This window comes from Hyperolius riggenbachi, chromosome 11 (genome assembly GCF_040937935.1).
Source record: "Hyperolius riggenbachi isolate aHypRig1 chromosome 11, aHypRig1.pri, whole genome shotgun sequence".
Classification (NCBI taxonomy): domain Eukaryota; kingdom Metazoa; phylum Chordata; class Amphibia; order Anura; family Hyperoliidae; genus Hyperolius; species Hyperolius riggenbachi.
Window position 1 is genome coordinate 42,273,748 of NC_090656.1, and position 27,526 is coordinate 42,301,273.

Genomic DNA, 27,526 nt, shown 5'->3' on the forward strand with positions numbered 1-27,526 from the left:
TTTAGGTCGAATGCCATGTAAAGTATGGCAAATCGACCTAACGATCCATCGAAGCTTGAATCAGACATGTCGGAAATAATCGAATCGACGCGTATCGACGGCCGCATCGAACGCGGAAACGCATGGTGTGTATCCAGCATTAGTCATCTGTCACAGCCCAAGTGTCAAATATTTCACGGAGGAAATAATTTCTGGTTGTGTAAATAGGACTGACGCAGAGGGTCTAGATACCACATTGCATGTATTTTCCATAAAAGGCTTGTACATACACTCCATAGCTGTCACCCTTTATAATCATTGCTCAATCATTAGGGCACTGTGTGTACTGTTCAGTGGAGAAGGAAGGAGGAGCAATGTGGCAGCACACGAGCGGACAGATTCCAACAAGTAGGGTAAGGCCTAGTTCTCACTATAAAACCCAATCGATAAGTGCCAAGCAATTGTGATTTTGCAAAGCGAATTTCAGAGGGGTTTTTAAAGCAGTGTGCGTTTTAATCTCAAAATCAAAACACTGCAGTGAGAACCTTCTCATTGGGTGACACCGCTCTACTGCTTTGCCAATCACTGGCAAACAGCAAACAGAACTGAATCACTCACAGTGTGAACCAGCCCTATGTGCTTGAATACATAACCATTCCCAGCAGAGCTCAGGAAAGACCGTAATCTCCCCTATTCCTTGACATGCAGAATTCCATCCTGGCAGGAAAATGGACATCCCTGTTTATTTTACTATGGGATGATTTATATATCCCTTGTATGGAGGTGCTCAGACTAAAGATACATGAAAGGGTGTGTAATGCAGGTAGTACACATACATTCCTGACAAATGGCTGAAGCATACGGCTATGGCATGCAGTGTCACCCGGTGAGTGCTGTATGACTGTAATATGAGCAAGTATGTGCAGCTGGAAGCTTTGCTTTCCATAAAAATGTAAGGGCGTTCATTTCAGCATCGAGTTGTGGTGAATCAGCTTACTGTACTTCCACTGAGCTGACCTATGTGCAGCTCCTACCATGACTAAACCAATGAGCTCATTTTCGCCCTGTGTGCACTAAGGCTAAATTACAAGCTACATACAGAGAGGGGAACTTCAGTTGCTGGCTGAAAACAATGTGCATGTTAGCCACAAAAGTGTGGAGAATGTCATCTGTAACATTAGCTACAATAATCTGAACCCGGGGTTCCTAACATGCGGTACACATATCACAGTGTGTATTAATGCTGATTACTAACCTCAGAAGGAGGAAGCCTCTGGATGGCCCAGAGGGGTCCTCAGTCTTCCTATGCTCCTCATGCCCTGCATTGGGACCCTCGCGGATGCGCTTCCTTCAGTGTATAAGAGCGGCCACACTATGCAGTAGCACGCAGTTGCCCAGGCACAAGCCCACTGGCACCTGCACAATGCAGAAGCACTCGTACAAGGAGGGGAGTGCGACCACGAAGATAAACTTGGTCCCGACTGGAAGCAGAAAGGTCATGGAGGGTTGTGGAAGCCCTTGGAGAGGCTTCCCAAACTAAAGAAAGTATGTAACTTTAAAGAACAACTATCAAAGAAACTGTGCTTCTGTAAACCCCACAAACCTATAGAGCTTTTAGCCAGCAACACTAAAAAGCTTTTCAGAGGTCTCTCAGCACAGCCTGTGTGAAAACAATGTTTTGTTTATAAACTGTTGTAGCAACTTGTGTCGACAACGGGGGGGGGGGGGGGAAGCATAGCTGTACCATGTAGATAGGTTTCACTTCTCTGTCACTATTAGCGGAGGAATAATTAACTGTATGTTTCTGCCCTGCTTACACACGCACTGCTTTCTGACAGATCATATGAGAAACAGCTGAGGGATTTTTAGATACAGAAAGGGATCTGATGAGGAGGAAGGGTGTGTGTGTGTGTGTGTGTGTGTGTGTGTGTGTGTGTGTGTGTGTGTGTGTGTGTGTGTGTGTGTGTGTGTGTGTGTGTGTGTGTGTGTGTGTGTGTGTGTGTGTGTGTGTGTGTGTGTGTGTGTGTGTGTGTGTGTGTGTGTGTGTGTGTGTGTGTGTGTGTGTGTGTGTGTGTGTGTGTGTGTGTGTGTGTGTGAAGGACTTGCTGAAGCTGCACCACACCTCTCACAACCTCAGATCAGCTAGTTCTATAAACTTGGTCACTCCCAGAGTGCACCTCAAAAAATCTGGAGATAGAGCCTTCTGTCATGCTGCCCCTACTCTTTGGAACTCCCTGCCACACCCAGTAAAGACAGCACCATCCCTGGAGCTATTCAAATCCAGACTGAAAAGCCACCTGTTTAGCCTGGCATTTCCAGACTTATAAAATTCTTCCTCTGTACCACAATGGTCTGAGCCATGCTTATGCGCTTTGAGTCCTATGGGAGAAAAGCGTTCTACGTGTGTGTGTGTGTGTGTGTGTGTGTGTGTGTGTGTGTGTGTGTGTGTGTGTGTGTGTGTGTGTGTGTGTGTGTGTGTGTGTGTGTGTGTGTGTGTGTGTGTGTGTGTGTGTGTGTGTGTGACACACAAACAGAGCAGCAGCTGATCAGTTATGTACACACTATTTGAAGCTATATTTGATTTCTATCACTCTGAAGAGTTTCCAGTAACAGTTTTACTGCTAGTGAGGACTGTTTCTATATGCTCCATAGTAATACGCCCTGTGAAAACTGTTCTCTGTGAATGTCATATTTTCTTTACATAAAAATGAAAAGATGGAAAAAAAAAAAAAGCCTTTGTATAGCGGTTTACTAGTAATTACTGAAAATATATGTAGCATTAGAATTTAAGTTAACTTTGATAGTTGTCCTTTAAGATTTGCATGTGATAAAAGCACATGGGGGACTTCTATATCACAATGAATATAAGTTAAAGGGTACCTGAGCTGATAGAATTCAGTCTTACAAATGAAGCCTTTAAACTGATAAAAAGGACTCTATTCTATCTTACTAGTGTTTATCATTGGTACTACACATCGGAGCAGTGCTTTTCATCGCAGCTAGATTTGGGCGCAGCCAGCGCCACCATAGACTATTATAGGAATCACATCTGCAGCAGCACTCAGTGAGTAACGTCGGCGTCGTCAGAAGACGGAGGCAAAGTTGCTTTTAAAACACAATAATTCGGCCTCCAGCAATCGCTGGAAGCAGAATTATATCATTCCCCACCACCCATGGCAGCCTGGAGGGGGGAATAGTAATTAACACGGCCGGGACTTGTGCAGAAGCAGGATCAGCCATATACCGGCTGTCTCCTGTGCCCAAGTCTTCCTGCGCCGATTTCAAATGTATGCCTACACATACAGTGAGTTATCGAATATGTTTATTTTTCAGTTCGGGGTTGCTTTTTTTTTTTTTTTTTTTTTTTTATACTATAGATGGGCTTAAAACTGAATGATCCTAAAAAATGGCTGAATTATTTAAGAGCAGTACTCGTGTCTCTAGCTGCTAGTTGCTTTCAGTCTTCTCTTTTTTTCCCCTATAGGATAGATAGAACATGCTGCTCTGCATAGCCAAGTGAATGTACAGCATTTGGACTTGGACTACTCAAGATCTGTCACCCAAGGCAATCAAGGTGGACTGTTTTCAGGTGACAGAAGTCTACAGCGTGAACTTAGAGCAGAGATGCTGATCCAGCTTTTAGAATCTCATTCCCATACCTAGCTTTACAGATATACAGCAAAAAAAAAAAAAAAAAAACTACTAGAACACAGAAAACGGATGAAATATAACATGTTACCTCAGGCTAAAAACTTACCAAACTTTCTAATAAATATTCCAAGATCCCTGGGCTCAATAAAGAAATGCTGGCAGGTCCTGGAACAAAACATGCAATATGTCAGAAAGAAATAAAAAATGATAAAGGCTGTATAACAACTTAAACTCATTTACTTCTATCTAGACTTGATATCAGGAGAACCTGGTGGAAAGACCAGTTTATGACACGGCCAGCACAGAAAGAGGCATAGCCACTGCAGCAAGGGAGGGGGGGGGGGGGGGGGGGGGGGACAGCCGGCGCGCCAAGGGAGGGGGGACAGCCGGCGCGCCAAGGGAGGGGGGACAGCCGGCGCGCCAAGGGAGGGGGGACAGCCGGCGCGCCAAGGCAGGGGGGACAGCCGGCGCGACAAGGCAGGGGGGACAGCCGGCGCGACAAGGCAGGGGGGACAGCCGGCGCGACAAGGCAGGGGGGACAGCCGGCGCGACAAGGCAGGGGGGACAGCCGGCGCGCCAAGGCAGGGGGGACAGCCGGCGCGCCAAGGGAGGGGGGACAGCCGGCGCGCCAAGGGAGGGGGGACAGCCGGCGCGCCAAGGGAGGGGGGACAGCCGGCACGCCAAGGGAGGGGGGACAGCCGGCGCGCCAAGGGAGGGGGGACAGCCGGCGCGCCAAGGGAGGGGGGACAGCCGGCACGCCAAGGCAGGGGGGGACAGCCGGCGCGCCAAGGCGGGGGGGACAGCCGGCGCGCCAAGGCGGGGGGACAGCCGGCGCGACAAGGCAGGGGGGACAGCCGGCGCGACAAGGCAGGGGGGACAGCCGGCGCGACAAGGCAGGGGGGACAGCCGGCGCGACAAGGCAGGGGGGACAGCCGGCGCGACAAGGCAGGGGGGACAGCCGGCGCGACAAGGCAGGGGGGACAGCCGGCGCGACAAGGCAGGGAGGGGGACAGCCGGCGCGACAAGGCAGGGGGGGGGGACAGCCGGCGCGACAAGGCAGGGGGGACAGCCGGCGCGACAAGGCAGGGGGGACAGCCGGCGCGACAAGGCAGGGGGGGACAGCCGGCGCGCCAAGGCAGGGGGGACAGCCGGCGCGCCAAGGCAGGGGGGACAGCCAGCGCGCCAAGGCAGGGGGGACAGCCAGCGCGCCAAGGCAGGGGGGACAGCCAGCGCGCCAAGGCAGGGCGGACAGCCAGCGCGCCAAGGCAGGGGGAACAGCCAGCGCGCCAAGGCAGGGGGAACAGCCAGCGCGCCAAGGCAGGGGGAACAGCCAGCGCGCCAAGGCAGGGGGAACAGCCAGCGCGCCAAGGCAGGGGGGAACAGCCAGCGCGCCAAGGCAGGGGGGAACAGCCAGCGCGCCAAGGCAGGGGGGAACAGCCAGCGCGCCAAGGCAGGGGGGAACAGCCAGCGCGCCAAGGCAGGGGGGAACAACCAGCGCGCCAAGGCAGGGGGGAACAGCCAGCGCGCCAAGGCAGGGGGGAACAGCCAGCGCGCCAAGGCAGGGGGGGACAGCCAGCGCGCCAAGGGAGGGGGGGACAGCCAGCGCGCCAAGGGAGGGGGGGACAGCCAGCGCGCCAAGGGAGGGGGGACAGCCAGCGCGCCAAGGGAGGGGGGACAGCCAGCGCGCCAAGGGAGGGGGGACAGCCAGCGCGCCAAGGGAGGGGGGACAGCCAGCGCGCCAAGGGAGGGGGGACAGCCAGCGCGCCAAGGGAGGGGGGACAGCCAGCGCGCCAAGGGAGGGGGGACAGCCAGCGCGGCAAGGGAGGGGGGACAGCCAGCGCGGCAAGGGAGGGGGGACAGCCAGCGCGGCAAGGGAGGGGGGACAGCCAGCGCGGCAAGGGAGGGGGAACAGCCAGCGCGGCAAGGGAGGGGGAACAGCCAGCGCGGCAAGGCAGGGGGAACAGCCAGCGCGGCAAGGCAGGGGGAACAGCCAGCGCGGCAAGGCAGGGGGAACAGCCAGCGCGGCAAGGCAGGGGGAACAGCCAGCGCGGCAAGGCAGGGGGAACAGCCAGCGCGACAAGGCAGGGGGAACAGCCAGCGCGACAAGGCAGGGGGAACAGCCAGCGCGACAAGGCAGGGGGAACAGCCAGCGCGACAAGGCAGGGGGAACAGCCAGCGCGACAAGGCAGGGGGAACAGCCAGCGCGACAAGGCAGGAGGAACAGCCAGCGCGACAAGGCAGGGGGAACAGCCAGCGCGACAAGGCAGGGGGAACAGCCAGCGCGACAAGGCAGGGGGAACAGCCAGTGTGGCACAAGAGTGGTGGGGGGGGGGGGGGGCAGCCAGCACAGCACAGGAAAGAGAAAAAGGTGTGGCCAGCACCGGAATGCATATGGCCACCAGAGGAAGCACAGAAAGGGGAACAGCAAGCACAGGAAGAGGCATGGCCACCAGAGGGAAGGAAATAGCATAGGAGTGCACATGGTCTCCAGAAAAAGGAGCACAGCAGCACGGGAAAGAGGAAAAGGTGTGGCCAGCATAGGAATGCACATGGCCACCAGAAGATGGAGAATGGACAGTATGGCTAGGGTCAAATCATTATTGGAAGGAGGCTGTATGCCTGGAAGTCTGTATCAAGCAGCACAGCTGAGGTGGTAAGACTGTGCTCAGTGTACCAGTTAGGCTTACTACAATTTATTTTACTCTTTGAAGGCTACAGCAACAAATCTTACAATGCAAACACCCCGTAGAGCAGTTTCTGTATAAGCATGTGACTGGTAGCTTAGATAAAGTAAGAAATGTGACTGATACACAAAACACATGCTAAAAGGCGTTACAAGGTTGATAGTAAAAAATAAATAAATGAAAGGCTTCTTTCTTAGCAGGCAGCAGTTTATTTAAAGGAAGCCAAAAAAAAAGACATGAGAGGAATACAGATTTTCGTATCTTTATTGTAAGCACGCAACCAGTGAAGTCAGAACACTTGATCTGCATACTGGTTCTGGGTCAGTGAGTCAGACTGCTTTACACGCATCAGCACAATCAGACTAGTACAAAACGGAGCAAGCAGCGGCCCCCTTCATACTGCTCTCAGTTTAGGTTTCATTGTATTCCACATCTGTAGATGTACTGCATCGAACGTTAGTGTGCTCTCACATCATACACAACATAATCCGGAATTAAGGGCTGCCGCACGCGGATGCTTCTTAGACAGACAGAATATCTTGACCAGTGCTGCTGAATGCTGCCCAGGAGTCGAGACACACCACAGAAATGAACAATACTGCACCTTTTGAACTGGAAAACCTTGGCCAGCACTGCCAGATGTCAGCAATCAGGATCCTCAGCAGCCTTGGGCAGCACTGTCAGTGTCTTTTATGAAGAACTAGGCCATCACTGCTGAACCTTCATCTTCCTCTGTCTCCCCAATACCCTCCCCACGACCTTCAATGTCTCCTTGGGGATAACAGATGATTGCCAAGTGTGACCTGTGGCATTGTAGTATGCCAGCCTCAGCTCTTAGCTGTTGGACATTTTCCGCCTTACTCTCACCATCCAACCCCCTCTTCCAGAACCTGTATGAACCAAATCCAATTCTGAGTACAACTCCTTTGTATTTGGCGATATAAATGATTCTGATTCTGAACTAGCCCTAAATGTGCATGCAAGTCGGAAAAATAAATATCCCATGGACCATCTCTATCTCTGATAATGCACTACATTGCGTTTGACAGAAACATAAGCAAGTACTCACCTGCCAGCTTCTCTGCCAGGCAGCCCAATACTGCGGTTGTGTTGCGGTGTTTGGCAGGGTTACCCGAATCCTGAATTGCTGTGGTCCCGCTGAGGTTTAATTTCTCAGTCAGCTTCTGAAGGGCATCCTACAAAACATTCACCTGATCAAAGCTTGTCTATAGACAGGATTCCTCTCCACACACATTCAGCTTGTGCAACCATTGCTTTCTGATTGGGGGCTCTGAAGAGATCACCAAGAATTCCGGCAAGCCCGGCTTAAAATTACTTTGATAGAGGATCATGATCAACATTGCTGGTATTACAAAAGAGCCCAGAAATCAGTTTTAACCTTTTTCTTTCAAGTAAATTGGAGCTTAAAGCACATCAGAACTGAGCGATATGGAGGCTGCCATGTTAATTTCCTTTTAAACCATACCAGTTGCCTGGCTGTCCTGCTGATCCTCTACCTCTAATGCTTTTAGCCGAAGCCCCTGAATAAGCATGCACATCAGAGGCTTCTGACTGAATACGGTCTGTATTTGGCCTGGAACCCACCAGCAGCGCTTTTCTAAGCGTTTGGGATTTGAAAAGCTGTTGCTAATGTAATGCTATGGGTGTGATTCCACTTTAGGGATGTGATTTTTTTTTTTAATTCCCCCATAGCATTGCATTAGGAAGACCTTTACAAATCACAAACACTTTGAAAAGCGTTGCCAGGCGGTCCCAGGCCTTAGCCGCATGCTTGTTTCAGGGCAGGTGTGTGATTCAGACACCCTGAAGAAAAAGCAGTAGTCCCCAGGCTCAACCGCAAACTTTTGGTACCAGGGAGTCGACCAGTGTAGCACCCCGATCCACCAAAGGTGAGGGAAGACAATGCACAAAGAAAGAAGATCACTGGGTCTCCACCTGGATTTTACAATTATAGCTTTGGCTTTATTAGCACCATAGTAGCAGACAACACGACGTTTCGGCCGGACTGCCTTTATCAAGTGACAAAGGCCGTCCGGCCGAAAACTCGTGTTGTCTGCCACTATGGTGCTAATAAAGCCAAAGCTATAATTGCAAAATCCAGGTGGAGACCCAGTGATCTTCTTTCTTTGTGTGATTCAGACACTACTGACGCCTAAGTGATCATCAGGACAGCCAGGCAACTGGTATTCTTTAAAAGGAAATACATATGGCAGCTTCATACCCCTTAGAGTTCAGTAAACCTGAAAAAAGCCCAAAAAAAAAAAAAAAGTTTTTGGGCTCATCTCGGTACACTGTGGCCATAGACTATTCAATTAGTGGTAGATCAGGTAAATAATGGATAACCTATTCTACCACTCTGTACCTATTAGGCTAGATTTCAGCATCGATCTTGTCATTGCTGGAGCTGCAAGCTTTGTGTTGGGCGATGCAGTAAAGAGCCATGAAGAGCCTCAATCCCGTACTGCTGCTGCCCAGGGCAACAAGGAACTGGCATTTTCAATCTTTTTAAAAAGAGTAACTGTCAGGCATAAAATAAAAAATAAATTCTTTATTTTTATCTGGTAAACAAGTAATAATGATGCTAACCAGGCAATCCAAAAGTTAAAAATCACTATTACTTTTCTTGTTTATAAAAGGTCATTCCCCAGTTTTCCTGACTCTTATTTGGTACATTGCTGCACAAAGGAAGTTGCAAGGCATGCTGGGTTGTCTTTTTTGCCTGTTTACTATCCCCTCAGTTTTAACTAATGCAGCCTGATTGGCTGAAGCCTCTTTCCCTCCTATTATCCCTCCCACACCTCTGTTCCTCTCTGCTTGGCCAAAATTTCTCATGCTACTCAAGCTACAGTGGCACACAATGACAATGCACTTTCTATTGCAGAGCTGGGTGGGAGTGTCTGAAGACTGTCTGTGTTTGCATTGGCTGCCCTTCTCCAAGAGTAAGGGAGGAAATGACATCAGGATTGGCTTCAGACACAGGGATTCCAAAACGGCAAATGCCTGAAACAGATTTTTCTTTATTTACTATATAAAACTTACTGAAATCAAAATGTGGACAGTGCAATACATATGTTATATACGTAGAGCAAGTATTTATCCACTTATATATGCAGGGTTTTTTTTAGATAGTATAGCCGACGTCTGCTGAAGAAGAAACTGCATAAGTCTGAAACTCAGATTGAACACCAGATGAGGATCCTGTCTAAGGGGGCTCCTGCATTATAACAGAAGTATCTGCAGGTTAGAGGATTGTGAAGTGGAAGGGATAGGAGGTAAGAGCCGAGTACTGGCTGACATAACAGTGCGAAGGGCTCATAGATTCCATAAAATATAACATGGCAATAGAGGGATCAGGTTTATTTTTAGCAACACACTTTTGGCATAAGAGATTTTGACCAAGAAGCTGAAAGTTTAGCTTCCCATATTGAGCATCTTTGCCTGCAAAACAAACAAACATCCCATAATCCAATTTCTCTCTGCATAGAAAAAATTATATAATGTCATGCCAGAGAAATAAACCCACTAGGAACAGCTAGTAGAGACATAGCAATCAAATAGCTATCAGAGCCATGAATGTCCTACGAAACCGCTGCCCCAACGTAGCAAGTATTCAGCAGAGATAATCAGACATACCTGCTCTGCTGAATCTGCTACGAGTTTGCAGCCATCCCCGGAGGAACTACCAGACTGCTCCATCCTCCGACTGTGTTCCTGATAGCTGAAACCTGTAATGGTGTTTGAACACTGCCGTGCTACTGCCTATGAGGCGGGTCTGACGTGAGGATGCAGAAGTAGTACGCATTGATTGCGTACTTCCGGTCACATGGAACACAACCTCTGCTATCGTTCCCTTAATTCTGCGTGTCGGCAAGACGCCATGCGGATGCTGAATTACTGGCCTTCGCCTCCAATCTCCACCCGAGCCGCAGGCGAACGCGGCTACCAAGGTGCCTACCTTTGATGCACAGCTGCCCCAAAGCTAGCTCACCCGCAGGCCTCCAGGAGCTATCAGGGGAAGAGGAAAAGGAACCAGGTACGAAATGTCTGTATCGGGTGTTCCCTACGTGGGAAACACAGCAAAACTGATGGCTGAGGTGGAGGAGGCAGCTTTATGCAAATTTTTGTATTTGGTGAGTTTCCTTGGGGGAGGAGCCATCTATCTCATGTATATATCCATCCTGGAGGATGAGGAGAGAAATATGTAATTTGACATAAACGGGTCCAATGGCTTGAAGTACCCCATGCTACGTTACCTGCTGCTGATCTTGTTCCTGTTGATCGTTTTTTTCAGGGTCCCTCCTGTTCCCCATCCTTTTAAATATTCAAGTGGCTCCTGGTAGTGCTTAAGCATGAGAGATGCTGAACTGGGCTTGCTTGAGTTCCACACAGCGCATGTCCAGTAACAGAAAGCGATTGTGCACAAAAAGAAAGAAGATGCGCATGAGTGCTTTGTTTCACAGGCATGCGTGATTTGGAACTTGTGCATGCCCAGTTTAAAATCACTTGCTGTTCACTGCTTGGTGGGGATCCAAGAGACGGTGGGGAAAGAGTTCCTGGACCAGGGTAAGGGAGGGACCCGGAAGACAATGAGCAGCAGAAGGCACATCACAAGGGAACACCACAAATACAAGCTAGGTTACAAAAACACAGAGGCATTGATATACTGTGTATTGATCTCAATGTGTGGAGAGTTTGGCTGCGTGTGTAGCAGGGCTGTGGAGTCAGAGTAAGAGGTTTTATGTACGGACTCCACTGGTGTACACCCCTAGCATTTAACTCAGTCCAGTTACCCTAACAATTTGTTTTCCGGGTATAGATGGACCCCTTGATAACAAAGAGCTTAGGTGGTGCAAAAACTGAGGCAGCGGCAGCATTCCTCCTATTCAATATGGTTATTTTAGTAGCACTATTGTTTATGGCTGCCTTCAAATGTAAAGGAGTTTACGAGAAATACAGAAATCCTGTATCTCCTTTATTGAAGAGGAACTGCAGTGAAAATACAGTAATTAATAAAATTGCTTATTTTTTACAATATTCATTTATTAAATATTTAGTCAGTGTTTGCCCATTGTAAAATCTTCCCTCTACCTGATTTAATTTCTGAAATGTATCACAGACGGCAGGTGATCTCCGTGGAATGTTCAATTACAGAGAGTTCAAAAGCCAGTAGAAAAGATCTTGCGGGGGTGGGAGGGGGGGGTGACCACATAAAAAGTATAGGATAAGCCTCAGTGGGAAGGAGCGACTACATATCAATATACAGCAGCATATAGCTATAGAAGGCGTTTGATCCTGAATAATTTATTGCATTCTACTATATTGTTGTTACAGTTCCTCTTTAATATCCCTTATCACTGCAGAATGCTCATGTGCGGGATGAAAACCGCTGAGGGTGATGAAGCTGTAACTGAGCACAGTAATAGAGACATATCTGCTCAGTCATCACAATGACCAGACACATCTGAATCAGCCAGTTTGTCTTGCCTGGGAACAAAATCCATGCTTTGTTAACCATTACGCTGCCGAGGTGCTCTCTGGAAGGCCAGTCTGTACCCCAGCCAGAAGCCAGGCTATTGCTACAATTGCACGCTGAATTCTATTGCACGCTCTTCCTGCAGCGGAACGCAGGTCTAATTATTAGTGGGCGGCAAGGAATGATTTATTTACTAGCCCAGACTATAACCAGATCACACTTACTTTTGTTGGCAGCGGACATTCATCCAGTAGCAACGTAATGACAGCTGGGCCCAGAGGATCCTCTAATGGAATGACTCTAATGAGAGACTGCACCACATCCAGCCAGCCATTATCTGTTGCAGAGAAGCAGAGATCAGAGCAATGATATAAACAGAAAGCATGCAGGCTTCGGGGAATCACAGAGGAATATAGAATGGGGAAGACAATCAGTGTTGCTTCTATGCAGCAGAAAGGCTCATTTCCTGATCTGTGCTGCAAAACAAACTGCCGAAATCTGACAGCAACAGCTCCAAATGAGATGCAGCAAATCCCCAGAGTAACCAAACAGCTCGGGGGGAGCCAAAACCACAAGGCAGGTATAGGGGACTAAAAGAGACCAAGAAGCCCTCCTACTAAAATGCAATGCTTAGTGTGGTTTGCCTTCTTAAAGTGGACCTGAACTCTTGCTTGGGACAGAAGGAAAACAGTGAAATGCACCCTGTATGTAGTTTAGCCCGTTTAATTCCCCCTCATTTGTGTCTAATCACAAGTTGTAATCTGATCTCTCCCCTGTGTCACATGACTGCCTATGGCAGAGATGGCAGATAAGGCAAGGTTAACAATATGTCTGCTTCCATGAATCAGGATGTAGAAACTGTGCAGATTTATTTTAGGATTTGTATCAGCTGTAACAAAGAAATGTTTTTTGTTTAAAGGTTATTATGCTGTTGTGTATCTTTGAGAGCAGAGAGGACGTTCTGAGTTCAGGGTCCGCTTTAAAACAGAAGGTACTTGCGATAATTCAGCTTTAAGTGAACATCTGTGGTTACCCACAATGCATCGCTACTGAATATGCAGAGGTTATTTTATGGATTGTTAATGTAATTAAAAAAATATATATATATTGCCTGGAACTGTGAAGAGCCATTTAAAGTGAAACAGTCTCGTCCAGTGCTGAGGTATTGTATGTTAGATATACTACTGGCAAACCAGAAATGACCTTATTTTGTACTCCGCTTATGTTCCTGCAAGGTACACCGAATCAATTAAGATTTTTTTTTTTAAATAGAACATAACCTATATCATATACTAATAAAATTCCAATTTTGCATCAGAGATCTCAGTGCTATATCAATCTTTGTTAAGAAAGAACTGCAATAAAAACCTAAAAAAAAAAAAAAAAAAAAGACAAAAATGATTAAAAACATAACAAACATGTAAATACCTGTTTCCGCCATCTCGTGCAGTGTGATCATGGAATAGGGGGGCTCCTGATCACTGAAAGATAATGGTTATAACACTTTTATACAAACAGAGAAAAGGGTGCGTTCTCTATTCAAGGCTCAATGTTTCATCAGTAATAGGCAGCGGTGACCCAGGCATTCTACATTTCACAGCAATTGTTATGTGGACGGATTAGAGTCACTCAACAGGAAATTATGCTCCACAACAGATGCTATAGGCTGAGCCCCTCAACCTCCTGCGATCTGGTTACAGAATAACCGCTGTCAACATCTGCTGCTGCAGGTCTAACTAGATGCTCTGTGGAAACTTAGAAAAATGGCCTGAACTCAAAATAGAAATAGGAAGTCTTAAGCTGTCCATACATCTAGCGATGTATGGGCTCATCGGCTTAGATAGATCGCTCTCTGATCGGAGAGAGAGATCTCTTGGCTGCCCATACACAGCAGGCCGACTCCCAATCGATTTCAGAATAAATCTAAGGAATCAGCCTCATGACGCTGCCAAATGGTAATGCCCCCATTCTCATGCCCGTGTATTGTAATCTTACCTGTTACAGTTGCGGCAACTCCCGGTCTAATCTGCTGCATCACTGCCACATGGAAGTGTGTATACCACATAAGGCTTGTGTGAGGGGAGACAGGAAGACTAGGAGATGCCACAGCTGGGCAGGTGAGTTTTACAAAGCAAGCGCATTGGGGGCGGGGGGGGGGGGGGGGGGGGAACGACACACATTTACATTTGGAAAGACAGCGGCTGGGGGTCTGTAGCATTTGTTGGTACCGTGATATTGGTCGCTGTTACCGCCGCACACGATCAACCACATGGGACTGAAATTTTCCAGTTTGCTTGATCAATACATCTGCCCAATTTTGAGAACAGTTGAAGTGACAATCGGGCAGGCTTCCTGCAGCTTCGACTTTTATCCGATTCGATAAAATTACCATCTCTCCCATTGCTAGGTGCAACTGTGCAATCCAGTAACTCTACCGCTCTATTACCTGTGACAGTCGCAAATGTAAAAAAATAAATGGATAATTAGTGCTGACTAGTTCAGCATTAACATGGCTATTACAAACCCTGCACCCCCCACTGCTCTCCGTTAGTAGGATAGGCAGCACCTTCTTTTGCCCACCAGACAGCATATCCTATTCTGTCATTCTGTCAGCACCACATCATTCTGTTTCCAGTTTAAAGGACGTTTAATGCACTATAGGAGCGCTTTCTTCTTTTCTACCTCACATTTCTACAGCTACCTGGATCCACCCAGTGGATAAAAGCTGCTCCACAGTGCACTTAAAGGGGATATCCCCAACTCATCAGCCTTTACAGCCGAAACACTATCAATCAGCAGCGCAGGAGAAATACACCGCTCTTTTTATTAACCACTTACGGACCAGGGCTTAACCTCCCCTAGTGACCAGGCTATTTTTTATAAATTAGGTCACTGCAGCTTCAAGGGCTCCCTGCAGGGCCGCACAACTCAGCACACAAGTGATTTCCCCCCCCCTTTTTTGCCAACCAACAGATCTCTCGGTTGGTGGGCTATGATTGCTCCCAAGAGGTTTTTTATTATACTTATTTTATAATAAATTTGCCTCTTTTTTTTTCCTGTTTGTCCCACCACCCGCCCCTCATCAGCCTATGGCAGCCGATCCTGAGCCTCTAGAGGGGACAGCCGTGTCACACAGTTGTCCACAGTACAGCGCTGTCATAGAGCGCATCGCTGTACAGTGTAAATAGGCCGCAGTTTTGCCATCTAACAGTCTCCTAGCGGCGATCGCCGCAGCGAGACAGGTGGCGGAGCAGAGCTCCGTCATCCTAGCGCAGATGCGCACAATCTCCTGCATATCCCCGCCCCAGGATGCCGATCAGCATTAGACGGTCTTAGGGCTGCCGCCGCGGTCACGCCCATCGCACCGAGCGTCCCGACGGAGGTTTTACAGCTGAAAGGAGCGCTTTCTTCTTTTCTGCCTCCCATTTCTACTGCTTCCAGTTTAATAGCTGATTCAGTCATTACAAAGAAATATCAGTCATGTGACCCAGACATTTATGGCAATAAAGGGGGGGCTCTTATCAAAAAGTCTAAGGGCCTATTCCACTACACGCGGATTCTGGATGCATAAAACTGACTCCAAGGGCCTGTTTCCACTAAACGCGATATTTCTGATGCAGATTTCCCATAGGCAATCATTAGAGTTAGTTTTTCTGCATCCAGAATCTATGTGTAGTGGAAACAGGCCCTTAGCACACAAAAGAATATAATCTCACTTAAATTCACAATCTGTATTGAAATACAATTTGTGGTTAAAAAATGTTTCCTTCCATAGTATGTGGGCAAACCCACTGGCATCTGCACAGCGTGGCCGCACTGGTACACAGAGGGGAGCTCGGCTGTGACTATAAGGAGGAGGATCGGGGAAGCCACTGGATCATAACCAATTTTTATTGCTGCCCTGTTTCTCCACCTGAGTACATCTTTTAAATTCTTATCCATAAAGGAAGTGGGGAGATCTCTCCAACAGTGACAGACAGCAGCATTTAACCTAATGGCAACTTGAAATGAGATGCTTCATTTGAAGTTGCTTGTGCAATGCCAGCCTCTGTCAGCATATATGGCTTGGCTGTCTAATGCAGCCAAATATTTGCAGAGCAGTAAGAAGTTATATTTACCTGTTCCGGACGGCTTCTTCTCTTCCTCCACCAGCGGCTCTGAACTGCCGACAGGTCTTCTGTGTCTCGATCACATGATATGACGGGATTGCAGGGCTGGATTTAGAGCTGAGGAGCTTATAGGCACAGAAGTTCTGGCACCCTAAGCCCGGCCCCTCACCACAGGCCACACCCCTAAGCCCACGTAGATCACACAGACACACACACCTTAACCCTCCCAGAACGTCCCCCTGGAGTCACAGAAGAGGCGCCTGCTGCATCGCTTCCCTCCCTCCAATTAAAATGTGTCGTCTCCCCAACCTCCAGCGGGGACCCTTAGAGAGCGACAGAATTCAGAAGAATGCAACCAGGAGCTGAGCAGAGCCACTGTTTGCGAGATGGACAGTGAGAGCCGCTGCCTGCACCGTTCTCTACATCGGATGGAGGGGAACTGAGCAGAGCGGGGACATTTTCATTGGAGGGAGGGAAGCTGAGCAGCTGGGGACAGTTTCTTAGGAGGGAGGGAGAGAAGTGATGCAGCAGGCGCCTTACGCGACTCCAGGGGTAAGTTCTGGGAGGGGAAGGCCGCCTTACACATATAAGGCGCCTGTAGGCACGTGCCTACAGTGCCTTATAGGAAATCCAGCCCTGTGTGATCAGGATCCAGGAGCCCGTGTCAGCGTCACAGCGCCACCCGGGGGTGGAAAAGGGGTAATGGAAGGTATGGAAGAGACTCTACCATCACCCCTCTTCCACCACCAGGTGGTGCTGTAACACTCACACGGTCTCCTGGGTCCTGATCACATCATATCATGTGATCGGAAACCAGAAAGACATGGCGGGATTACAACGCCGCCATGGTGGAGGAAGTATAAGCCAATCCAGCCATCCGAACAGGCCTGTATGAGAGCTCCTGGACACCACATACCCTGCTGAGGCTGCCAGGCACACTTCCCCAGCAGCAGGAAAAATTCAGCCCTGCAGCCAAATAAAGTTTTACTCTTTTAGGCTGCTAAAGGGTTAAACAATATCTCTGTGGAGTGGGGAAGAGTTTAGGCGCAGCAGTAAAAGCCAGGCTGAGACTGTTTCCTGTGCCCCGGACTAACAGTTTTCATGTTAAAGTCACAACCCCCAGAGAAGTTTCTAATTTGTTTCAAATTACTCCAAACTACAATAAAAACCATTTCCTGAAATTAAAGCCCCCCTGAAGTGGGTTAAAACAACAACTGAGTTGAACCTATGGTGAGCTAGAATAGAGAACCAAATCCTTAGCCTACCGATGCTGCTCGTTGTCTTCAGAGTCCCATTCCTTGTCCTTTTCGCTCACCAGCCTCGCAGATGTTTCCCCCTGAGCAGCAATGAGCGAGTGATGCGAATGTGCAAGTTCTGAAGCACACATTCACAGTGGAAGAGAGCACTCTTGGATGAGCACTTCCCTTAGCTGCACACTCGCGCAGCTCTGAATCGCCCGACACCGCGGGTATGGGGTTATAGTCAAATATGATGAGGACCAGAGACTGGGAACTAGCAGTATCAGGAGGCTAATAGTTAGGCAATATAGTCCACCATAGGCTTAATTCTGCCCCCCCCCCCCCCCCCCAAATTTAGGGTACTTTAAGTTTTAATAGGACACAGTGATACCTGCTTGGAGCTGTGACGCTGCTTTACATTAAAGAGAGTCTGAAGACTTAAAATTTACCTCTTTATTTCAGAATGCTCTTCAGCCTTAAGAGCAAAGATGATTCGCCGCAACCCCTGCGGCCATCCGAGGTCTTTGTCCCCCTCGAAATCCCAGGGCAAAATCCTCCGGTACTCCCCGGAGGTGCCAGCGCTTTGCGCTGTAGCTCTGCCTCCCCCATGGAAGCAAAATCTGCGACTTTGAAAGTCGTAGAATCTTGCCCCGGGGTTTGGGGGGATAAAGACCTCATATGGCTGCCGGGATGCGGCGAATCATCTTTGCTCTTAAGGCTGAAGAGCATTCTGAAATAAAAAGAGGTAATTTTTAAGGCTTCAGACTCATTAAAAACAGCTGATTTAGTTTTCTCAGCAGACAACACGAATAGGAGACAATTGTGGCTCCTAATCACATGATCACGTTGGGCCTGATGCATGAACCACCGGTAATATTACTGGTACTAACACTAGCAGACTACTGAGAATCAGAATCATTTATTTTGCACAAGTAAAAAAAAAGGGGGGGGGGGCTATGGAGGGGGGATTGTACCCAGAAACAAACGCCCCCGTTTGGCTCATACAGGTTCTGGAAGGATGGGGGGGGGGATAATGTCTGAAAGACAAGAGCAGAAGCTGCCACCAGTCGCACTTGGCAATCATCTGTCATCCCTAAGGAGACATGGGGAGGGGGGGCTCTGAAACAGTTGACATCACATTTTCTACCTCTTTACTCATTACAGTTTTGTTTTGTTTTTTACACTATTGTGCAAAAGTCTTAACCACCCTGGCGTTCTGATTAAATCGCCAGGGTGGCTGCGGGAGGGTTTTTTTTAAATAAAAAAAAACTATTTCATGCAGCCAACTGAAAGTTGGCTGCATGAAAGCCCACTAGAGGGCGCTCCGGAGGCGATCTTCCGATCGCCTCCGGCGGCAAGAGATAACACGGAAGGCCGCAATGAGCGGCCCTCCGTGTTTCGCTTCCCTCGTCGCCATGGCGACGAGCGGAGTGACGTCATGGACGTCAGCCGACGTCCTGACGTCAGCCGCCTCCGATCCAGCCCTTAGCGCTGGCCGGAACTGTTTGTTCCGGCTACGCTGGGCTCGGGCGGCTGGGGGGACCCTCTTTCGCCGCTGCACGCGGCGGATCGCCGCGCTGCAGCGGCGATCAGGCAGCACACGCGGCTGGCAAAGTGCCGGCTGCGTGTGCTGCTTTTTATTTGGTTGAAATCGGCCCAGCAGGGCCTGAGCGGCAGCCTCTGGCGGTGTTGGACGAGCTGAGCTCGTCCAGACCGCTCAGCAGGTTAAAGAGACACTGAAGTGAAAAAAAATTATGATATAATGATTTTTATGTGTAGTCCAGCTAACAAATAAAACATTAAGATCAGAGACATAAGTCTAATTGTTTCCAGTACAGGAAGAGTTAAGAAACTCCAGTTATCTCTATGCAAATAAGCCATTAAGCTCTACGACTTTCAAAGTCGTGGAGAGGGCTGTCTTCTGAAGTTTATTATCTCAACTGTCAGTGAAAACTTTTCTTTTTCTCTGCCAGAGGAGAGTTCAATAGTTCACAAGACTGCTCTAAAAAATAATTTAGAATGCCGAGTGTTGTGTAATCTGCACATATTAGAGAATGATGCAATGTTAGAAAAAACACCATATACCTGAAAATAAAAATATGAGAATATTTTCTTTGCTGCTAATCTTCTAGTAATTATTCTTAGTACACAACCAATTCACTATATCATATTTTTCACTTCAGTGTCTCTTTAAAAAGGACCACTAAAATGTAAAATGTAAAAAAACCTGTAAAATGTAAAAGGAATGTGTACACATAATTATAAAATGTACATTTGTCCCACAGTAAAATGTATTGTAAAAAAAAAAAAAAAATTTCCTGCAGCACTTACCATGAGTTAGTGAAAATCTGAGAGCTCTCACAGGTTTTGGATTTTCTTTATTCTCTATAAAAGCACTCCCTGGAAAGGACCTGTACAATGTTGCCATCAAGCCTGTCTCCTCATGTGCACATGAAAATTCCTAAGAATCCTCCCCCATGAGGGGACAAACTAGTGCAAAATCTGTCAGAACTGCCAGAAGCAGACTGAAGCAAGGAACCCTAATGCTGGGAATACACGGTTCGTTTTTGCCTTCGTTTAAACCTTCGATTCGTTCGGTAAACGAATCGAGTGTTGAAAACGTATGTGAAAATAGTCATAATCTCATTATAGTTTCGATTAATAGACCCCAAAAACGAACGACTAGTGATCGAACATGTTTGATATTATCTCTCTTTATCCATCTAATCGAGCCATTGGTAGGCTTGATGGCTCTTCAGATCGATTATATATTCGTTTATGCTAGTCCGTCCCTGTAAAAAGGGATTTTCGTTTCGTTTCTTTGCAGCCTTCGATCATTGGAAAAACGAAACCATCAGAATCGAAAAAAAAAAACGAAACCGTGGGTGGTGATATTAACCGTATGATCGATTATTTCGGGATCGAAAAGGACAAAAGGCACAATCGAAACGAAGGATTAAACGAAGGCAAAAACGAACCGTGTATTCCCAGCATAAGTCAGTAGTTGAACTGTGGCAAGTCCTCTTGACTGCTTGGAAGAACCCACCATGTAAGTACCTACAGACACAGCAGGAGTGCCTAACAGAACGGCTATTCTCTTATAAGCAAAGGACAGTCACAACCAACTTCACTTGTATTTAGTTTTTTGTTTTATGGCAGAATTAGGAAGTTTCTTGGACAAGGAAAACAATTAATGACATTGCCCTATTTTTGAAAGCAATGCTAATGCGCCTAAGGCATATTTGTATAATACTGTATAGATAGTGTTATTAGTGTACATAGAAATTATATTTAGTAAGAAAGAGGTCCAAAACAAAAAAGTCCAACATTTGGAAAATGGTCTACTCCTAAGACTAGAACCTGAAGCAATTTCAAAATAAGTCCAGCAAGGAGAGTAGCATTTTGTCCATAAAGAAGAAGGCACTTACTTGTCTACAAGCGTCCTGATGACAGCCAAGGTATCCAGCACCAGGCCATCTACATTAGGTTTTTTCCTCCGAGGTTCATGTGGTCCTCGGCCCCTCCGTGGAGGCCGCACAGGGTCCCTTGGCCGGTTTCTGGCTTCACTGGTAGGAGTGATGCGGTTATCAGTTTGCTGACTTGGAGAATCCACATTGTCCTCCAGTCCACTGTCTTCTCTGCATACACACGTGTTCCCCATGTTTCTGGTCCCCAAATGTTCATTTACGCTCACCGTTCGGTGCCCAAGACGGAACAGAAAACCTCGGAGAAGGCTTCTGCTGGTGTAGAATGTAATCCAAACAAATACAATCATCTAGGACGTTGGATGCCTTGTGACCTCATGATCATGAATTCTTGTCGTCGCCATCATCCTCCAGGCGCTCAAGTGTTCAGATACTCACTGGTAGACATTATCTGAGGCAAGGATCCATATCCCATAAAGAGCACTACAGAAATTAGAGGGTGTGAGTACAAATAAAACCATAAACGGCAGAAGGAATTTCTCTACACTAACATAGCAAACATTTATTATCCCAATTTAGAAGATTGCAGGTAAGGACCATATTGCTTCATTGCTGTCTGTCTTATTGCATGTAAAAAGAAGCTACGTGACCCTAAAGGCTAACAGATTTCCAATGGATCATTTCACCTTTAAAGAAACACTTAAGCCAGGTATAAAAAAATCAGTTTTACTTTCCTGGGGCTTCTACCAGCCCCCTGCAGCCGCCCCGGGCCCTCGCAGTCACTCATGGAGCCTCCAGTCCCCCACCGCCAACTAGTTACGTTTTGCCGACAGGCCTGGCCACGCATATTTTTTCCACGCTCCCATCCGCAGTAGTGTCCTGCGCCTGTGCAGAACGCTATTGAGGACGGGAACATGAAGAAGGATACGCATGGCCAGGTCTGTACAGGCACAGAAAGCCCGCTGACTGCCTGTCAGCGAAAACAAAACTAGCTGGCGGCGGCGGACTGAAGGCTCCATGAGTGACTGCGAGGGCACGGGACAGCTGCAGGGGGTTGGTAGAAGCCCCAGGCAAGTATTCCTGGCTTAAGTGTCCCTTTAATCAAAGGACTGCAATGCCAGGTACACAGATTTTACACAAATTTATTGTTTGTGGGTTTAGTGACAGGGCTGTACAGACACGCTGCCTGGCTCTCAGCTGAACAGAATGCTCTGCTCTATGGAGAGAGGAAGGCAGACACAAGAACAGTACTTTTCTTTACAGTTACTACAGAAACCATACATTTGGGAAAGGGGTGAGTCGTGTGAAAGCCACACCCACAAGTGACCACATAAGATCAGGTACCTCCAGAGGATGACTTAGCTGCATGTTATTGCTGGAACTTCACCAACTCTGGATGAGTAAAATAGGAGGGGGGGGCCTCAGTATCAGGGAGGGAGGCAGACAAGAAAATAAAACATACAGCCGGGGTTTTATACTGCAGACCTAGAAGGGAATGACACATGCACAACAATTCAGCCAGTTCATACAATACTGGAGGTTTGTTCTTAGCAATGAATTAGGCTTCTTGGTTTCATTTCATTAGGTGGCCATACACTTATTGATTTTTCCCTGCGATTTCCAGACAATTCAATCGAATCTGTAAGAAATTGGTGCCGCAACATGTCAGCTCGATCATTAGAATAATTTTTTTTGCCAAAATCGATTGAGTTGGTTGATTGTACCAGACAGGAGACGTAGATCGGCGGCAGGTCGGGAGTGGTGGCAGATCGAAAGCCCATAGTGCAACAAACAGTACAACCCTGCGGATTAATAGATTTTGAATATATTTCGTGGTGAAACACTCCAGTGTGAATGGGCCCTTAGGGTAGGAACACACTAGGCAGAATCGCACATGCAGTTTCCATAGCACATAGTGGAAAAAGCATATGCGATTCTGCCTAGTGTGTTCCTACCCTCATACCAGCTTTGAGAGAGGATGATTAAACCGGAAAGACTGCTATAAGCATGTGCTTCTCTTCAGCTAGCTGACATTACTTCAGTGCACTGACTGAAAGGTCAACAGCTGTGTGCTGAAACAATGATCAGGTCAGGTGGTTTGCTTTCATTTTCAGCTATCCGCATCACAGCTTTGTCTTAAAAGGCTTATTATTTATATTAGTTTTATTTCATACGATCTGCAACGGGTACATTATTGATAAAATGATAGAAGACAGTGAACGATATCTTTCAGCACTAGAAGTGCTCTTAGGAAATATGCGCTCCTAGTAACCAATTGTCTCCTAGCAACTAGTAGTGATAAGTTGCTTAATTAAGTGAGCCTGTCACGACAGAAAGAAAAAGGCGTGCAAACTGATTATTTTTTTTCTGTTTATTTGGGTTTTTTAGCGGTCATTACTTTTCTGGTCATCATACTGAAGCTATAGTTCAGTAAAATGCCTTAAAAAAAAGAGCCTTTGAGCAATAATGCAATTTATGTCTTATGATTTTAACCCCATCTTAAGACAGTAGCACACCACCACTGTTCTATCCAGGGTAATGCTACTCTGTAAGTGTACTGATAGTAAACTATCTGTGGGGTGTGATTCCCAGACCACTCAGTAGTTCCACAGATTTACATTAAAGGGAACCTGTACTGAGTAAAATTATTTAAAATAAACACATGAGGTAACTAAATGAACATTACATAGTTACCTAGCCATCAGTTCCTCTCAGAAGCTCAACATTTTCTTCTGACAATGATCCCTTCCAGTTCTGACAACATTTTGTCAGAACTGAAATATATCAGTTGCTGTCAGCTATAGCTGAGTGGACAACTGATGTGCCCAGTTATGTCCATGTTTTCCTATGGCTCAAGTGGGCGATGTTACAGTTTAACAGTGTGCTGACCAGGTAGCGGTTATGGAGTAATGGCCATTTTCAAAATGGAGGACGGAGAATTCCATTGACCACAGTGGACAAACAGGGCGCAGGAGAGGAGAAAGAGATTGAGGAGTAGACTACATGGGAGGTAAGTATGACTTGTGTATGGTAGTTTTGAGTTTTAATTTTCAGTTCGGGTTTTCTTTAAGGCTGGGTACACACAACATAAAAGGTCGCATTTTATGTCATGTGCGGTTTTCTTTGTGTGCGTTTTTGCTGCATTTGCATTTTTTTCCCGCAGGTGCGTTTTTCAAGCGTTTTGTGTGCGTTTTAATGAGTTTCGCATATGCGTTTTATGCAAATAACTAGGACGACAACAGGAAGCGGAAATACATCACAAAACAATTTTTGTTTTAAAAAATGCATACCATTGCGTTTCCATTGACTCATTATGTGAATTTTTGCATAATATGCAACAAAACCAGTGGTTTTAAAAACGCACGCATACAAAACGAATCTGTTTTTATATGCCTTTTTTTCCTGTGGCCCATAGACTTCCATTAGCAGCAAAAACGCAGCATTTTCGGCAACGCTAGCGTTTCTGCTAAGTGTGCGCCTAGTCTAAGTGACTGAAATATCGTGGAAGTGAATTAAATATACTGTCTGTGCCCACCCAATATCCTATAAATTGTAAACTCAAACACGCAGGGCTCTCTCTTCTATTATATCTTGTAGTATTTACCAAAGCTGCACTTATAGATATACTAAGTACAAGCTGTGTATTGTCAGAATTGACCATTTTTTCAATATTACCTGTTTGCCATTTATAAAATAACTGGCTGGTGGTGCGTTCTACGCTGCGCGAGGCAGGAGTGTGCATGCTCTCTCTCTGGGCGGTCATACACAGCAAGATAGCGCATGCGCGCCGCCCCTCCACAAATATGCCATTAAATCAGTGCTGCAACTAATCACGGCCAAACACAGTGAGGCGGGGCAGAAGGAGGCGTGTGCAAGATAAACATACAGACTCACAGCGGCCAGACTGGAATTTATCATTATAGATAATAGATGGAGATTACAGTTTTTCTATTTGTTTCTTAGCTACACACTTGCTATAGTCTGCTGCCACCATGCTTAAAGGACAAGTGTAGTAAGAGGTATAGGGAGGCTGCCATATTTATTTCCTTTTAAACAATGCACATGCCTGGCAGCCCTGCTGATCCTCTTACTCTAATACCTTTAGCCATAGACCCTGGACAAGCATGCAGCAGATCAGGTGTTTCAGACATTATTGTCAGATCTGACAAGATTAGCTGCATACTTGTTTCTGGTGTTATGCAGACACTACTGCAGCCAAATAGCTCAACAGGACAGACAGGTAACTGGTACTGTTTAACAGGAAATAAATATGGCAGCCTCCGCATACCTCTCACTACAGTTGTCCTTTAACCTTGTACATTTAGTATGCTAGATGGTTCTCAGCCAAGGAGGATTGCTGTGAGATCTGGAGAGCTGGATGATTTCCGCCAAGTGCAGGCCAAGCCCATTGATCTCCTCCTCATCCCCCTTTCTGTGTCATGCACCATCCATCCTTCCTACTCCATAGCAACATAATGAGTCAATGGCCTGCTGGCTAATGATGTGTCTGTAGAGCACTCAGCCACAAAGGCATTGAGTCCTGATCCTTGTGAGCAACCACAATTGTGAGGGTCTATGCACCCTTAGGCCACATACACACATCAGACCAAGGTCTTTTGAAAACGAAAGATCACAGACCAATTTTACCCCCTTCCATGTAGTATGAGAGCCATACCTACACAGTCTTTTCTATGGAGCTGAACTCCACATCAGAAAAAAAATCTTTGCAAGATGCTGCGCACACACAGATGCTGTAAGACACAAAAGATCAGTATCTGCAAAAGATCTGTTCCTGCCAAAAATCCATTCCTGCAAATTGCAATGATAGTCTATGAGATCTGCAGATCATCATACACACATGATTTAACTGACATTCATCTGCAGATCAGATCCACCAGGATGGATTTTCAGATCTGCAGATGATTGCTTGATCTGCAGATGAATGTCAGTTAAATCATGTGTGTATGATGATCTGCAGATCTCATAGACTATCATTGCAATTTGTAGGAATGGATTTTTGGCAGGAACAGATCTTTTGCAGATACTGATCTTTTGTGTCTGTACAGCATCTGTGTGTGCAGCATCTTGCAAAGATTTTTTTCTGATGTGTAGTTCAGCTCCATAGAAAAGACTGTGTAGATATAATATTTCACTGACTGGCCGTATAAACGCCCTCAAGATGACTGCTCTACCAAAGATCCTCTATCTTTTTCGAGCCCTCCCTATCAGGATATCTCTTTCAGATATCAAAAAACTACAGTCACACTTTCTGAGATTTTTATGGGCGGGCAAAGTACCTAGAATAAGTTATCTACATTTAGCTAGAGGAAAAAATCAGGGTGGCCTGGGAGCTCCTATGCTACTTAAATACTTTTATGCCTCTAGGTTAGCCCAACTTGCACAATGGTCAGCCCCCAGGGGTACAATTAGATGGGTAGATTTGGAGGCAGCTATAATCCATCCTTTCCCCTTATCATCCCTACTTTGGACCAAACGCCCTTTTTTGAATAAATCAGGACCTATAACGGTAATTCTAGAATCCCTATCTATCTGGAGAAGACAACAATCTAGTCTTGGGCTCCTACATAAAAGATCTTTAGACGAATCTATCCTTTTAAATCGGGACTTCCCACCGGGTCTGGAAACCCAACCGTGGATAAACTGGCTGAAATCGGGAGCCTTTACACTCAAGGATATAGCCCCTGATGGTACTATAACCCCATGGGAGGAAATTCAGGTCAAATTTAAGTTACAGACACCAGACTTCTTTAGGTATCTGCAGCTTAGGCACTTTGTCCAGAGTTGCGTAGTAGAGGGCCTCGAGACCCTATCACCCCCTATCGCTAGAGAGTTCCACTCTTATAACCACACTCCCGGTATGATCTCACTATTTTACTATGAAATCTGGTACCGGCAATTGGAAGAGATTTCCCCTGCCATGGTTAAGTGGCAGGAGAGGCTTCAGAAGGTGTGGTCCCTGGACGACTGGGAAATTATCTGTCTAGATATCGCTAAATCCTCCAGGAATAGTCTAGTTCAAAAAAGAGGATACAAAATTCTTTATGACTGGTATAGATCCCCGGCACTACTCTTCAAAAGGGGTCTTTCCCCCACAGATGTCTGTTTTAGAGGTTGCGCACAGCAGGCAGACCATGTACACTGTTGGTGGCTCTGTGGAATAGTGCAGGATTTTTGGAAATTGTGCTTTCAACTGGCTTCTACAGTTCTGAGCACAGAGGTTACCCCTGACCCATGGGTGGCCCTGTTTGGTCACTCCGACCCTCACTTATCTAAACATAACAATAAATTGCTAGTACACCTCTGTAATGCCACCAAGGCTATTATAGCAAAAGAGTGGAAATCCCCTTCCCTATCAAAAACTGCCCTTATGCACAAAATTAATGAATACTACTGGATGGAGAAGATAACAGCCTCGTTATATGATGAGGAGGATCGGTTTGACAAGATATGGTCGCCCTGGGTGGATAGATTCTTCTAAGAGTTGTGTAAGAACGCCTTATATAAGTAAATTATGGCACTAACTACTCTCTCTCCCCGAGGGCCTATGTGAGCATTATTGACCACCGGAACTGGAAATTGTTGGACGTTTTTGGCTCATTTATATATATGCACCATAGCAATCACAGTTATGACAATGACATATAACTACTTGTAGAATGGACTTCACCTATGTAGTTGATAAATGACTGATACCAAAATCAGGAAATGAAAACTTTTGCTTACTGTAATACGTTGTATGTATGAGAAGTTTTTCAATAAAAGTTTATTGTTGAAAAAAAAGAAAAGACTGTGTAGAGTATGGCTCTCATACTACATGAAGGGTGGTAAGATTGGTCTGTGATCTTTCATTTTCCAAAGACTATAGTCTGATGTGTGTATGAGCCTTTAGATGTACATGCAGAGGAAGGATGCCAGAGCACTGCCT

General features: G+C 46.6%; 1 protein-coding gene across 3 annotated transcripts in view; it reads right to left on the reverse strand.

Moving 5' to 3' along the window:
• RSPRY1 (ring finger and SPRY domain containing 1) overlaps positions 1–27,526 on the reverse strand; it is a 69,542-nt gene that overhangs the window by 30,799 nt on the left and 11,217 nt on the right. For all 3 annotated transcript variants that reach the window (XM_068260694.1, XM_068260696.1, XM_068260695.1), the window contains exons 2-6: positions 20,584–21,063; positions 13,237–13,289; positions 12,033–12,145; positions 7,384–7,510; positions 3,737–3,795 (exon numbers count right to left, since the gene is read on the reverse strand). In XM_068260694.1, the coding sequence (XP_068116795.1) occupies positions 3,737–3,795; positions 7,384–7,510; positions 12,033–12,145; positions 13,237–13,289; positions 20,584–20,930 (699 nt within the window). In that variant the 5' untranslated portion in view covers positions 20,931–21,063. The remainder of the gene's footprint in view (positions 1–3,736; positions 3,796–7,383; positions 7,511–12,032; positions 12,146–13,236; positions 13,290–20,583; positions 21,064–27,526) is intronic.